This window comes from Pelmatolapia mariae, linkage group LG18 (assembly GCF_036321145.2).
Source record: "Pelmatolapia mariae isolate MD_Pm_ZW linkage group LG18, Pm_UMD_F_2, whole genome shotgun sequence".
Lineage (NCBI taxonomy): Eukaryota > Metazoa > Chordata > Actinopteri > Cichliformes > Cichlidae > Pelmatolapia > Pelmatolapia mariae.
This window is the reverse complement of record NC_086243.1, coordinates 17,495,768-17,512,403: the sequence shown is the minus strand read 5'-3', so window position 1 is coordinate 17,512,403 and position 16,636 is coordinate 17,495,768. Positions and strand designations below refer to the sequence as shown.

Here is a 16,636-nt window from a genome sequence, read left to right as displayed (position 1 = left end):
ACTGAGCAATCTGTCAACATGTCAGCAACACATGTTTTGTAAAAAGCCTCTGGTGGGAGCCAGGGGAAAAAAGGCACTCCTGCCAGACCAGAGAGGAAATGCTTTTTTCTCCTCTATGCAGTGGATTTTCTATTGCTGGTGCTCTGTCCCACGGGCCCCCCACCACCACGCTCTCCTCCCCCACACATACACCCGTTGTCTGCACTTCAGAAATTTGAACTGGGGACCCTCGAGGGGGTTTACTGGGAGGGTGGGGGTAGGCTGCGAGGGAGGGGCTCCCTCTTTTTCAGAGCGTATGAAATTGTGAAGGTATATTGTGGCAGGTCCCCAAGCGGTCTTTTCTAATACCTGAGTTTCTGGCGAAGCTGGAAATTACCAGCGGCTCCCCCGAGGGACGGCTTTATCCACACCAGGAAGGGGAGCAGAACTCAGTGGGGAGGTTACTTAATGCATGGCTGAAATAAAAGAATTTCTGAGAGACAGAGGCTGAAAAGCTAGCTTTTTTTTTCTTCATTTTTCACCCCCTCCTCTCTTACTCTCGTTCCCTCTCCCTTTCTCCTTTCCTCCCCAGTAGTATAGTTTACTACTCTCTGCCTTCTCTTGAAGGGTTCTAGTTTAATAAACTTTCAGAGGATCCTGCTGGTGCAGACAGCTAGACAAATACCCTTGTGTGTTCTCTTTTGTCAGAGATACAGCTTTTTGTTATGTTCTTGCAAATTTGATTTCTCCCTCTGTCTTTCGTTTTCTCTGCCGCCCTCTGTCTCTCTCCCTTTCTGCATTTGTCTTCATCTCCCTTGTCCTTCTCTTGCTTTCTGTCTCCCTCTTTGATTCACAAACACATAAATACACACACACACACACACACACACACATATATGCACGCACACACACACACACACACGAAGTTAAACTCTCTTGTGGTTGAGTTTATTGTTTGGTCTGTCTCTTCGTTCTCCCCCTCTGTGTTCCCTTTTGTTTTCTGTATGTTTTGTTGTATTGTGCACAGAGGCTGAGATGCAGATAGAATGCAGACAGTTTGCCCTGGGTGAAGAGTGTGCACAAGCACCGCTGTTATCTATTTAACAAAACACATTATTCTATTTATACATGACCAAATTCTTTAAGTTCCACCTACCTTTAAGGTGCAAAGTGCAGTATATTTTTCATCAAGGAGATTTAGAGCAAAGTGTTGGGGGCAATTTACTCATCTCTGTATAGTTCCTACTCACTGAATCCGGCTGCCTTTTTAATCAGAACCTGTATCTAATGTCTGTGCATCATTAACCTTGCCATGTTCATAACCTATAAAAAAACAACAACATAAAAATCTCATCCATGTATAAAATGCCTATCTCCTTGCTTCTTACTTCCTCTGTCTTCCTCCCCCTCTGCTGTTGGTAAATAATTCAACCTTTCCCTGTAACAAGTGCTGGCCTTAATAGGGAGCAGTACCTGTAGTTGGGATAAACAAGGCAGCCGGCCTCACCAGTGAAACAGAGGGATTTGGGCTTCATGAGGGCAGAGGAATAAGTCGTTTCCTTCTGAAAGGCAGAGTAGACTGGCTGACATTAATTAAACCCTATAGGATAAAGGTTATCTGAGGCCTAGCAAAGCAGAGGCCGTGCATGCAGGATGTTATGTCTGACGAATCCTAATCAAGACTTCTTGGTGAAGCAACATGTACGGGTTCAGGCATTATATGTACGCTATGTCTGTGATATTATTTTCTAAAATCTGTGTTCCTGCGGGAACTAATTTTACAAAAGAGTGGTATTTCATCGATAGAGGAAAGGCACTATGATATTTGACTGTCTGTTTTCAGTTGCAGACACATGCTGATAAAACAAAAAATAGTTTTCAAAAAAAAAAAAAATACGAAGAACAGGCTTTGCTAGAGTTTCAATTCCAAGAAATTTCCTAGAGAATTTCATGTTGAGAAAACACTGTTGCCCACTGTGCTCTATGGCGGAAATTGTGCCAAGGAGTCTCCCATGTGATGTGTGATCAGTGTCGGATGTAATGTGTTACTGTAATCTCATCAGCTTGTTCATGACACAGTAATGTAACACAAAACTGCGACTTAATTCAGTAATCATATGATAATCACTAATCAAACAAATCTGAACTTGCTTTTGTTACAGTTCCTCAATTATCTGCATGACGAGTAGAGGGCAAAAGAAAAAAACCTAATTAGCTTTTTTGTGTGCGCACACCAGAATCTCCTCACCTTAATTGGTAAGAGGGTGAAAACATGGCAATGGCAAAACTGCAGGGCAGTTTATGACTTTTGAGTTGTTAAGCTATGCACATTGCTTTGAATTTCGTTTGCACACTGTGTCCAGGACAAAAGCAGCTATCTACTGCTGCAAACACAAGATCGAGGCTCTCCAAGTCGCTGCAAACGTGACATGCTAACACAAGGTTAATAGCAAACCACCCAACCCAGAAGTGAGTGTATAACGGCCTCAACCAAGCAGTCAAGGCTAACAAAAGCAGAGATGAACAGGCTTTTAGCTCTGTGTATTCTGCAGCCAAAACACTGTCACTACATTTTTCTATGAAGTGTGATTTAGTCGGCTTTGCGATAAAAGCTGAAATACTACCAGAAAGATCTTGGGTTTGCTTTCCTTATTAGGTTTAGTAATTTGCACATTATATGCAGATTTGACTTAATGCAGTTAACTGTCACAAAAGTAATCAAACAAATAGTTTCATATAGGCAGCAAATAAGGAAAGAAATGCATTTAAAAATAAGTAGTGCCCAGTGCCTTACTTTTTTGAATAACGAACAAAATACTGCTGTGACTGACTTAGCTGACCCTAAGTTTGGCATGCCACTCGGGTGCCAAGGCTCATGTTTTACAAATTACCCAGAGGGCCGTGCATCACCTCTGTGCCCATATTTTCTCCCTGCTGTATGCATAGTGTGTGGGATTATATTCCCCCAACTCTAGCTCTTCTCTAAGACAATGAACAGCTGCAGAGATGACAGTCACCTCACTAACCCAGGAATGCTGAGAAAATTTCAAATTAGGGGAGAAGCGTCACTCTGACCTATTGGCATACCCCATTTGTCCTGGTTTTATACTGGTTTAAGGCAGGTAAGGCTCCATGTATATGTCATCAGGACACCCTTGGAAATTAAAAGTCACCTTCTTTGAAATGGTCTTGTTATTTAAAATAGCCAAGGAATTGGGCGAGTGACACGGGTTTTATTACCATCTCATTGTGTTCAGTTTCTATGTTAAGGACTTGTATTGTAACACTAGCTCATCCGCGCGAGTAGTAAAATAGTAATGTGCGCTCCTTCCATATACTGATAACAGCTGATGTCCGCTCATGAAAAGTAATTAGCTGATATGGATGTTGCTGTCAGTGAGAGCTGATATTGGCGGATTATTACATTCACTCTCCTTGAAATGAGTTCATCACAGTAAGCTGTACATTCAGATAGACATTAAGATTGCCACATGTAAGAAGGACAGCTTGTTATTACAGCAGGATAGAAAGATTCCAAGAGGATGTCACAAAACGGCCACACTATCCACAAAAATTAAAGGACCGAATATATTCTTCTTCTTCTTCTCCTTTTTATGATATCACAGAATTCGCCTGTGACCGTCGATCTACTCGCCATATGTTGCTTCAGATGCAAAAATCATATGTAAAATTATACAGGGCATCTGAGATGTTTCCTCTGATTTTCTTGTATTGAACTGATGGTAATTCATGTGGGGGATATTTTTTTGGCAGGCATGCCAAGCTCCTCTTCTGAGACTAAGATAAATAACCTCCCCAGGTGGTGCTTTTACTTAGTAAACAGGTACTAACCCAAGAATCGCTGGTTTTATGTAAATAGGGAGATAAGTATTTGTTGAGGTGTTGGAGTGAGGGGATGGTATTCAAGGGTGAGATGAACCTCAATAATCTCTTTTAAGGATTTTTCTACAGTGACCCTGAAAGTTTTCCACTAAGTACGTCAGCATGCAAACTTTTAGCAAAACAATCTAGGGGAAAGTGTTTTTTTTTTCAGCTGATAAATAGATAAACATGAATAAATCAATGTGAAGTGATGGATGAATAAGTAAAATGCCCTGTAGTCATTTGTCTAGTTGTATTCAGGCCTCATATTCCATCCTTGTTCTGCAAATGAAGATGAGGGTGAGGGGCAGCGAAGAACGTGCTTCGCTCGGTGAGGTGTTGGCATGTTTGTTTGCCTGTATCGGCGTCTTGTGTGTGCGTTTTTATCATCTTTTAGAATTAAGATAGGATGACGAGCTGCCTGGATACCAGCAGAAAACAATAGAAGGGGAAACAAAGCAAACCCCTAAATCTGTCTGCCATTTGCGCTCACATACTGTACACACATGTCATGAGTATCTTGGCACAGTTACTGGGCCAGGGAAGTGCTGGTCTGGGGCCTGGCCCATTCTCCAGAGACACCCCACCACCTCCCACCCCACCAGCTCCCCTCGCCTCCTCATTCTCGACCCCCCCCTTTCCCCCTTCCTGTGCAGTCTGTGGACGCAGTCTGAGGCGACAAGGTTGCACAACAGCTCTCAAAACCTTCACTTTGCAAAGATGATCATAAAAAAAAACACAGTCTGCCATTAGAAATCTGTTAAAGAAGGAAAATAATTAGAAGGACTGTGATAATTGTGTCAAGGGGGAAATAGATCAGACGAATTATGGGAAGAACCACAAAATCTTGCCATGGCTTTGTTACTTTGCTGTTTGGTTCATTCCGACATTGATCCACCCTTCCATCTGTCATCCTTTTCCTGTGCTCCTTCTTCAACTCTCCATTTGTATCTCTCTTTCTTTCGTTCTTTCTTCCTTTGTTGGATTCGAGAGTGGAGGAGCCTTCTGGCTTTAACAGAGAAGGGATGAAGATGTTTATTCATCTGGAGGGTATTAGAGCCATGATTAAGGAGGGGAGGGAGTAGTAAGGCTGATGCGACGTCTGCAATGCTCGTTCTTGGGCCGCCTTTGGGATTCTGGCCAACACACACCAGGAAAACAAGAAGTGAAGAAGAATGAAAAAATACTTGTAGTGAAATTCGATTCTCTCGGGAAAGGACAGAAGTTTGAATTTTAGCTGGCTCGCTCTCCCTCTCTCTCTCTCTCTCTCTCTCTCGCACTCGTTCTCACTCTCACTCCCTGTCCTCACAGCTAAGCTAATTATTAATGAATGCGGTTTCTGTTGAACCTTGGAGAGGTGTCAGCACTGCAGTCACTGAGGGTTAAGAAATCTTGACATTTAAGACAGGGATGCATGAAAATACATCGTCTTGCTTGAGTTGATGCTTGTTTTTCTTCCCCTCCCGCTTTCCTCTCCACGATGCATGTTTTCTTCTCCCTCTTGGGCTGTCTCCAGTTGTTTTACCACTGACAAGCTGGGCTGGTATTGAGGAGATATCAAATAAAGCCACAGTGTATTAATCGGGGGAACCAAAGGTCATGGGTCAAAAGACAGAGTCAGAGTTCGCTGATAAATGCTAATGCTAAACCTAACACAAGTTCATTTCCAGGTTGTTTGTCCACACGCATGTGATTCTCTTCGTTGTTTGCAGTGAGGGGAAGAAAAATGAGGGAGAGATGAGGATACAAGTATTTTTATGGGCATTTGGCAGACTAACTGGCCCTTTTAAAAATATTTCCAGTGCAACTTAAACTAATAAGTGAGACGATCCTTTCTTGAAGTCTAGCCCAAGTTTTATGGGTCACTCTGAGGTAGTTTGATTAAAAAGAATTAGACCCTATTTTCTGAATTCACTCAGTGCTGTGTTGGGTTTTAAGTAATGGATAGCGTCTCTGGAAACTTGCAGACCAAACCCTATTTTAATGAAGCAACCATACAGTAACTCAGCATATTTCTCTATGCACAACATTTTTTTTCTGTTCCACAGTGATCACATAAATCACATTTCTGTGAGTAACTAAGAGTGTTTGTGGGGGGAGGGGGAAATAAAAGAGCATCCAAGTAAACTCCCGCACAGTGAGAAAATATAGTAGCGGCACAGTGCTGCAGCATCTCTCACATTGGCTGACTGGCTGGCTGGCTGGCTAGCTGACTGTCCACTGGGTCCTGCGCCTGGTCTGCCGCAGTGTTGAGGGAACAGCACGCACACACGCAGGCACCCTTGAAGCCCAGCCCAGTCCAGTCCCGCCTGGCCCAGCACTCCCTTAGAGCCAGTGCAGTGAGGCAGGCGGTGAAGGGCCATGCTGGGGGACAGATTGTCATCCTCCTTTCTCCCCCTGGGAGGCTCACTGTGGCTGCTGGTCCAGCCAAGACCTGAGGAACAGCCTCCTTCCTGTTTGTGCTGAAGTCTACCTGAAGTGGTCAACGGTCCTCCTACCTTACCAACACCACCAGCTGCTCAGTTGAAGAGGAAATGATACCGCTGCCACCGTCGCACTCCCACACACAAACTGCTCCAACTACATCGCAAATACAGCGTTGATCATAGATAGATAGATAGAACACCAACATGAGCCATCAAGCCCACCCACTACTACTCTGAATAATAACCTGCGATGAACCCCAAATTCACCTTTTTGAATAATAGTTTAATTAAATGCCTTGATTTTCCGTTCTCTCGTTAATTTCCCTTTTTCTCATTTGAAAAACTGACTTAATTTTGAAAGGAGGAAAATGAAGCACTCCTGACAATTTAATTCCTCCGCTCTACGTTAGCTTGCCTCATCCTGCTATAACACCTTCTTTTCTGGCAAAAAAACACAACAGGGCGCATGCAGGGCCAAATAACGATACAAGACGACATCCCTGCAAATGCTGTGAATTCACATTTTTACAAGCATCAAATGGCAAATTATTAAATTAATAACATTTTCATAAATAAGTTCACATCTTCTATTAATATTAAGTGTTAAAGTCTGTTGCTGGCTTCAGATATCTAATAGTATGCAGAATGATAAATGTGTTATCCAGCAGACAGACAGCCCTGACATGCTTTTAGAGTTCACTGTGGTTATGGATTATGGTACGATGTTAACTTTCACAGGAAATGCAATGAGTCAGATCATGCCCTAAACATCCTCCCTCTTTTTAAGAAACTTTATCATTGATTATTATTATTCAGCTTGTCCATTTTGGCAGAGACGCATTAGTGCTGCAGTGACACATCTTTGCAATAAGTAATAAAATTCCTCTTTGGCTGTGTCTCACCGTCACAGAGAGAAAAAAGCATAGTAAAGGATGACTGGCCGCCCTACTTTTCTTGCTCTGGCCTTCCATTTGTCTAACTTTCCTGTGTTGCCACTGGGGCGCTGTGATTTCTGGGACAGTGACCAAGTGCTCCTGTCTGAGCTGGGGGACGTGGGTAATGTGGACAAAGTAGTTGACAGTTTGCCGCTTCCCCATGGTTGAGAGACAGAGCCATGAGGGCCAGAATAATGGACACCCAGACCACAGAGTCAGGACAGCGCTTGATGTTCCAGCTCTTTGTGTCAGGCCCTGCGTGAAAAAATCCCCATTGACTGCAATTTTCCCTTCAAGTTTGTGTGTGTCTGTGTGTGTGTGGATATGTGTTGTGTTGCGCATGTACATGATGTTAGGCCAGAGTAACTTGCTGCTACGGCACTGATGAAACCGCGGGAAGTGAATCCTTATTCCATCTAATGTTTTTCTACCTTGTCCAGTAAAAGACAGCATCCTTGTTCGCTGATCCTCCAGCCGTTTCCCACCACCCCTCCTTCTCATCCTGTAGCATAGTGGATTTGATTGATCTGTAGCAAGGGGGGAGAGGGACCTGACATTTCTCAGTGATGTGTAAAAACATATTGTGTTTGCTAAGAAAAAAAAAGAGGAAAAGAGAGAGACAAACCCAGTATACACACAACACTAGTACCCACACACACACATACACAACACAATGTCTGAGGTTGGGGGAAAAAGTGGTGAAAAAGCAGCCTCTTTAACTAGCTGTGCTTGTGCTTATTTGTGTGTGTTAATCAGCTGCATGGTGCAAAAAGCCACATCAAGCCACCTGGTACTTTTGTTGACAGCTACTGGGAATTATCAGTGTTTCATTTTGACTGGATTTGATGTCTTAAAACAGGGATGTAGCAGGACTACTGTGAGTAAAGCCCAGCACTGGGCCTCTTCCAATAGCTCTGTGTCCTCTGAGCTCTCTGTCCTGAATCAACTGAGTCATTTGTTCATCTGACTAGAATTAGTCCCCCCGAAAAAAAAAAAAAAAAAAAAAAAAGCTATCCTTGCCCACCTCATCCTGCTTCTCTGTCAGGAAAAAGAGCGCTAATATAGAAAAAAAAAATATATATATGTATATTACACCACTTCTTCTATTAGATCTTAAGTGATTGTGTCACAAAGCAGCGTACATGAATACGTGTTGTTCAAACACGCACTGCTATTTGGACATCAGAACAGGGAAAAGTGTTGAGATGACACATGCATCATCTCATGGGAAAGGCTCACTACTTTTCCCAGTAACTGTAAAAAGATCCCCTCTCTGAATATGAAGTGGGGTCACGGTGTTACATCAGACAAGTTGTCAGCTTTTTGTTTATTCAATGAATCCCCAATCCCCAATGTGCCACAAATACACTCACACAAACACATCTCTTATGACAACCACTATGTACAGATCTCTGGTACAACACACAGGAAGATAAGGTTTGGCGACTGAAAGCCTGGCCATGCTTTGCTTCACTAGAATGGCTTTTGAACAAAGTCTAGCTTGTTATAGAAGTGGCAGATGAGTGATGGGGGGAAAAAAACACTTTTTCTGATAAGATAAGGTCCTGGACCTGGATAAGAGTTTGGCTTCCTAAATAGAGGAGATGTACTCTGTTGCTGTCAGACGGTGATAAGGCATCATGAACAGCTTCCAGCGCCTCAGACACGAAGGTCTGGGCACCAGAAGTGAGTTGTTCCCAAATGATGCGGTCCCTGAAAGGTTTAAAAAGAGTGTAACTGCAAAAATTACATTTTCTGAAACACAAAAAAGGTTGATAATTGCTTTTTTTTATTGATTGTTTTTGTACTTTTCATAATGTGGACTAAAAAAGTGTAGATACAAAAAAAATAAATAAATCCCCCCCCCCCCGCCCACCCCTAAAAAAATGCTTCGTCAACTGAGGCATGGTTTGTATTTTGAGCCAGCTGGAATAAAATAATCAAGGATATTTTCAGTATTTTAAAAGCTCTGCACAAAATCAGCTTGAATATAAATGTAGCTGTTTTTGCTCAGGTGTTTCATATTGTATGAGACATCTATGTGCATGTGTATGAAAGCAATAAAATGCCTTTGCAAAGCAATATGCAGTTTTTTAGGATATGCATGCAAAAGCATTAAATATTATACCAAATGTCAAACCAAGCACCCATGCTTTATCTCAATTACATTTAACAGGAGACTCAGTTACATTTGTGTGCATTCATTCCTGTTACAAATACTTAATGGTCATTAAAATATTTTTATAATCCCATTTTAAATATTTTTTTTCTGCCAGTTGAACTTTAACATATACCTTTGTTTCCCGTTTTGCAGTCTCTAACGGAAAAGAGCTTTATTAGATTTGAATATCAATAACTTAGATATTTTATTTATTGTGCCACTGCTAAGCACAGCATACATCCATACATTTGAAGAACAGTTTATGTGAAAATCCATCTTTGTTGCCTTCTTTTGAGGTCTTACGCTCAAATTATACTGAGACACAATAGTATTTGTCTACAAAGAAATCAACAGACATTATTCTTTAAACATTTTTTGTATCATTTAGCTTTTAAAACATAGACACAGTTTGCCACCATATGTGTTAAAGTCCAAAGGGAAACAATGTCATCATGAAAATTAATGACTTGCTCTCAAAAAATATTTATGCATGCTAATTTTCAAATGCATTAATTGCATAAATAAAAGATTCTTCAGGGGCTTGGAAAGCTATTCTGCTGTGCAGAAAAATGGTAAGCGTACCTGTTCCCAGCATTAGGGATCTTATTTGAACAGGGGTATTTACTTTGGGAAAGGGTGCTATAAATGAACACAGAGGAAGTGCTGCACAAAAGGCAGTTCAGACTGGCTTAGAGGAAACTGAGACCTGCGTGTGAATCGGGAATTCTCAGTGGTTACTTCTGCAGTACCAGGGGGGAAAAAAATAAAACATAATTTGTATAGAACAGAAAACGTCTTTATTAATTTAGCATATTTTGATCAGTGAACTTCACAGGCCAAATTATATTTTTGTGACTTTTAAGAAGTTCTTAGTTACTTTAGCTTCGACTTTAGTGTTTATCTTTCTGGTAAATGTGGCTGTGGCACATTTTGTGCCATTCCCTATAGGGGAACTCCAAATGAGGTTGTTTTGTTCCATATAGGAGACATTAAAAAAAAGGAGGGAGGGGGGTAGGGACAGAACTCCCAGAGAGGGACAGGCCTTAAGATGGAGGTCTTCCTCCCAGGACGTGACAGGCTGTTGGCTGGAGGATGCTCAGGAAGGCCTTGGCAGACCAACAAAGACAGCCCTTCAGCTGCAGGGTGTAGTTTTTCAGGCCCCAGCATCCCCTTTGGCAGCGGCACAGAGAGTGCTGGCGTGCACAGGCCCCCGGCCCGAGAGACAGGGAAGTAAGGCCCGTTCTTTTATTTACTCAGGCTGCTGCTGAGGCCTGGGCATTTCTTGTCTGGGTGAAGAAGGAAAAAAAACAAGTCTCTCTCTCTTTTTCCTCTTGAGGTCTCCCGAGGAAGATTGCTCTTTCATCTGCAGTTGTTCACACACTTGCTTCGGCCATTGGACTTGTATCTGTGTATTCTATGTGTACATGCTATGTGTGCACATGTATATTCTTGTCAGTGTATGCACACAAGTGTGCTCTTGCTCTGTGTGCGCGTGTGTTTGGTGTGAGGTTGGGTGGGGGTGAGCGGTAGACAGTAAAACTACTGCAGTTCTATAATTTTATCTATCGACTCACCAGAAAAAATAGGTGAAGAAGCACAAAAGGAGAACCTTTGTCTACTGGTTACAGCATGGCTATAACGTATTTGTTGGCCAGTGTGATTATAGCCTATGCAGTCCAACTCGAAATCAAATGATGCATTATTACTAACTGTGTTACATTTGCTATCCAGCCACAAATTTTAACATAGCTACTTATTCAAAGCACTTCATTGCAACTTCCATATATATGAATCAGATATTACTCTATATATGTCATCACCGTAAGGCCCTAAATAAATAATATACATCGAGCAAACAAACAACGAGAATGGAATGAGATTGTCCTGACAGCTTAGTAATGTCTCAAGGCATCAAGACATCCTCATTTAAGACAGCAGAATTTCATTTAGCCTTGTATACAGAACCATTTATTTGTTTGTTTTATACTATTGTCTCGAAGCCAATACGTTTGACTGTAAGGCATTGGCTGGGGTCATTCTTCTTGCACTGTCTTCTTCTCCTATACCCGGAGAGGCAGTATGAGATAGGGCAGATCCGCCCCCTCTGTGGAGGAGGGCATAGCACTGAGTCACCCATCCTCCCTCAAACCAGAGAGAGAGAGAGAGAGAGAGAGAGAGAAAACATTGAGACATGTATGAAAGATAAAGCAAGTAAATCAGGCAAGGTTTGCTCCTTCAGTGAGATGTGTGTACAGAGTGGGCGCCTTGCCAGGGGTGGGAGGTTTCCGGGAGGGCCACGGTGTGGAGGTGGGCTCTCAATGTGCCGCTTTCAGCAGTTTGGAGGGGCAAGGGAATGGCCTCCGACCCCATCTGTTTCCTGAAGATAGGCCCTGATGGGGGTAAGTGCTCAGAGAGGGCATGATATCCTGACAAAGGGCAGATCTCCCAGCAAAAACAACAGAAAGGGGGAGAGAGAGAGAAAGACTTAGATTTGTCAGCTGAAGGAGAGTACAGAGGTTGGATCCTGGAAAGAGCTCATGCTTTTCCTCCGTCCCTCTCATAAATCTTTGCAGCTTCCTCTTGTTTTTCCCATTCCAAGTTATGGCCTTTTGACATATTTTTTTTTCTGAAGAGGTTGGGATTATGTTGTTTTATTTAGGTAAGGAAGTTCACAGCACTTAGATTTCAGCAGCGGGAAGAAGTGGCCTGTAACCTTTTGAACCTGTGGAAAGTGGTGCTCTGTTTTCCATGCATATAACCGCACAGTGAACCAGTGGATTGGAATGTTGGAGTCATTTGAATAGGAACACATTAAAGTGATTGTAAAAAAAAAAAGTTGGTCATTCTCTGCACCTGCATGTCCTTGACTGAGACAGTAAGCCACCACTAGCCACCTACCCCCCACCCCTCCTTGCATCAGAACATGGATGGCACATTCATCCATCCACGATCACTTGCCTCACAGCTTAACGCAGACCGCACAGACAAATATGGTAATAATGCATATTCTATAATCTGATATCTATTGACTGATGTTCTGATGGGTCTATGTTTCATGAAAATCATCCGTTTTGCAGCAGAGCGTTCCCAAAGGCTATGCATAGCTGTGGTTTAAATTGCATATTTAATCTTCTCCTTCATCCTTAAAACTGCTTTTGCCTGTTTTTCTCTTGTCTTAAGGTCATTTCAAGGGCTCTTGTTATTCAAAAATATTCAAGTAATTCTTCAGGAATAATAGAAATGTTCTAATTTACCTCATGCAGGGCTTACATCCTAGAGTAGACCCATTGTCTTGTGTTGGCTTTAAATGTCAGAGAGATTGTGTTTTGAGTCACAGTGGGCTAAGCCATTACATGGCCACATACAAGGTTAATTGTAGTAAAAGTATTTCCACTTATTCTCTTCTCTAATTATACTTTAAATTGCATATTTAATGTAACTTTTTAGATAACACCTAAGGAGAGGTATTGTTTCTGCTGAAGAAAAAATGGTCTACATTGCAAAGAATTCGAAAATCATACTCCACAACCTTATAATTACTATGACAAATAACGCCACGGTGGCCTACCTTTTCAAGACTAATGACTTGCTAATATAGTGACTAGCTTACAAAACACCTTTCTAACTCACTCACTTTCTCCATTTTTTCCTCCTCCATCTTTTTCCCTCTCACCTGCCCTCAATGCCTTCATTTCTACATTTCTTTCTGTCTTCTTCTCCAGACGGTGCTGATCTTGAGGATGACCCATCGTGTTCTTGGCCAGCATCATCTCCCTCTAGTAAGGATCAGACTTCTCCAGGACACTGTGAGGACTATGATTTTGGCGAGGAAGAAGGAGGCCCTGGCCTACCGTACCCATGCCAGTTCTGCGACAAGTCTTTCAGTCGTTTGAGCTTCCTCAAGCGTCACGAGCAGAGCCACGGTGATAAGCTGCCTTTCAGCTGTACCTTTTGCAGCCGCCTGTTTAAACACAAGCGGAGCCGAGATCGACACGTGAAGCTACACACGGGTGATAAGAAGTACCACTGCGGAGAGTGTGACTCTGCCTTCTCCCGCAGCGATCACCTCAAAATCCACATGAAAACCCACGCCTCCAACAAACCCCACAAGTGCCCTGTGTGCCGTCGAGGCTTCCTTTCCTCCAGCTCTCTCCACGGCCACATGCAAGTACACGAAAGGGGCAAAGATGGCACGGGCTCCGGTTTCTCTAGGGCTGATGAATGGAAGCTGAAAGAAACCCGCAAATGCAGCCGGTGTGAGGAAGGCTTCGATGTTCCAGAAGAGCTCCAGAGGCATATCGCGGAATGCCACCCTGAGTGCTCCCCATCAGAGGATGGAGGCCTGAGTGCCACCCTGCAGTGCATCTACTGCCACGAGCCCTTCAGCGATGAGGGCACCCTGCTGACCCACATTGACCAAGCCCACAGCAGAGATAGGAAGGGCCACACCTGTGCTATCTGCTCAGAGCATTTTCTGTCTGTTGAGGACCTCTATGCTCATATGGACATCCACCAGCTCCCTGAATCTAGTAACCATAGTAACAGCCCTTCCTTGCTGACTGTAGGCTACACCTCTGTGTCTAGCACAACTCCAGACTCCAACCTCTCCGTTGACAGCTCCACAATGGTGGAGACAGCACCACCTGTGCCCAAGACCAGGGGAAGGAGAAAGAGGGCTGCACAGAACACTTCAGACATGGGAGGACGTTCCTCTAAGCAGCCTAAAGTCTCTTACAGTTGCATCTACTGCAACAAGCAAGTGTTCTCCAGTTTGGCTGTGCTTCAAATTCACCTGCGAACCATGCATCTGGACAAGCCAGAGCAGGCTCACACTTGCCAGTTTTGTTTGGAAGTTCTGCCCTCTTTACTAAATCTAAATGAACATCTTAAGCAGGTCCACAATGCAGAAGACCACGCTGCCCTGTTAGCGAGCTTGCCTGATGCCCTTCTTCAGTGTAATTTCTGCCCCGAGGTGTTAAATGACCTAAATGCCCTCCAGGAACACATCCGCTGCTCTCATGGCTTTCCCAGTCCAGTGGCCAAGGAGAGCAATGCCTTTTTCTGCCCCCAGTGCTTCATGGGGTTCTTGACAGAGGCTACCTTGGAGGAGCATGTTCGCCAGACTCACTGTGATGGGGGGAGCCTGCGCTTTGACTCCCCCTTGGCTGTAACTCCCAAGGAGCCTATAGTCGAAGTGTACTCCTGTTCATACTGCACCAACTCCCCCATATTCAACAGTGTTCTAAAGCTTAACAAGCACATCAAGGAGAATCACAAGAACATTCCACTAGCCCTGAACTACATCAACAATGGGAAGAAATCCCTCCGCACTCTCAGCCCCTCTTCGCCAATATCTGTGGAACAAACTGCCGTGCTGAAACAAGGCAGCTCAGCCTCCCGTGCCACCAGTGAGTTCATATGTAACCAGTGTGGTGCCAAGTATACAAGCTTAGACCTTTTCCAGACTCACCTCAAAACGCATCTGGATGGTCTGCAGCCTCAGCTTACCTGTCCGCAGTGCAACAAGGAGTTTCCCAACCAGGAATCTCTGCTAAAGCATGTGACAATTCACTTCACTATTACATCCACTTATTACATCTGCGAGAGCTGTGACAAGCAGTTCACTTCAGTGGATGACCTGCAGAAGCACCTACTCGACATGCATACTTTTGTGTTCTTTCGTTGCACTCTGTGCCAAGAGGTGTTCGACTCAAAAGTGTCTACTCAGCTCCACCTGGCTGTGAAGCACAGCAACGAGAAGAAAGTGTACCGCTGCACCTCCTGTAACTGGGACTTCAGGCATGAGACTGACCTGCAGCTTCACGTCAAACACAGCCACCTGGAAAACCAAGGCCGTGCCCACCGCTGCATTTTTTGCGGGGAGTCCTTTGGAACGGAAGTGGAGCTGCAGTGCCACATCACCACCCATAGCAAGAAGTATAACTGCCGCTTCTGCAGCAAGGCTTTCCATGCCATTGTTCTTTTGGAGAAACATTTGAGGGAGAAACACTGTGTGTTTGAGGGAAAGACACAGAACTGTGGCGCCAATGGTTCTACTGTAGTTGGTGGGGAAAGCCAGCCTAAAGAAGATGCTGATCTACAAGGTCTCCTAACTAACAGCCATGGTTCAGGGGCAGTAGGTGGATCTGTGGTGGAGTCCCAGAACAGCCATGATGGAAGTGAGGAAGAGGTGGACACTGCAGACCCCATGTATGGATGCGACATATGTGGGGCATCTTATACTATGGAGTCACTGCTCACTAACCACCAGTTGAGAGATCACAATATACGCCCTGGTGAGAGTGCCATGATAAAAAGAAAGGCTGAGATGATCAAGGGTAACCACAAGTGCAATGTTTGCTCCCGTACCTTCTTCTCTGAGGCTGGGCTGAGGGAACATATGCAGACCCACCTTGGGCCTGTCAAACACTACATGTGTCCCATCTGCGGGGAGCGCTTCCCCTCATTGCTCACCCTGACAGAGCACAAGGTCACCCATAGCAAGAGTCTGGACACGGGGAGCTGCCGCATTTGTAAGATGCCACTGCAGAGTGAGGAGGACTTCCTGGAGCACTGCCAGATGCACCCTGACCTGAGGAACTCCCTTACAGGTTTCCGCTGTGTTGTTTGCATGCAGACGGTCACCTCCACATTGGAGCTCAAGATCCATGGTACTTTCCACATGCAAAAGACAGGCACTATGTCCGCAAACCAACCCATGGGCCGCACCAATGCCATGTCTCAAAACCAGCAGCAACACCATGCCCCAAAATTTTTCAAGTGTGCCTCCTGCCTAAAAGATTTCCGGTCCAAACTAGACCTGGTAAAGCTGGACATCAACGGACTGCCTTATGGACTCTGCGCGTCCTGTGTGGCGGCTGCCGGCTCCAAGAGCTCCAGCCCAACAGTGAATGGAGGGAGGCAACAGCAGCAGCAGGGGGGAGCCACCACTCCAGCAACAACTACAGCCACATGGGTCCAAGGGGAGAGTCTCAGCCCTGGAGATGGAAAAGGCAAAGGTGTTTCTTCATCGTCCTCATCCTCTTCCACGTCGTCCTCGTCTGCAGCCAAGACACGATGTTCCAGCTGCAATGTGAAGTTTGAATCTGAGGCAGAGTTGCAAAACCATGTCCAGACAGTGCATCGGGAACAGGCTGGGGACAGCAACAGTGGACAGCTGAAGACCCCCCAGGTGTCTCCCATGCCAAGAGCCAGTCCATCGCAAACTGAAGAGGTATTGCTAAGTAGCCTCG

General features: G+C 44.3%; 1 protein-coding gene across 5 annotated transcripts in view; it reads left to right on the top strand.

Moving 5' to 3' along the window:
• Positions 1–16,636, top strand: part of LOC134617028 (zinc finger protein 521-like) — an 88,137-nt gene that overhangs the window by 27,275 nt on the left and 44,226 nt on the right. For all 5 annotated transcript variants that reach the window (XM_063462179.2, XM_063462178.2, XM_063462176.2 and 2 more), the window contains exon 4: positions 13,106–16,617. In XM_063462179.2, coding sequence (XP_063318249.1) covers positions 13,462–16,617 — 3,156 coding nt within the window. In that variant the 5' untranslated portion in view covers positions 13,106–13,461. The remainder of the gene's footprint in view (positions 1–13,105; positions 16,618–16,636) is intronic.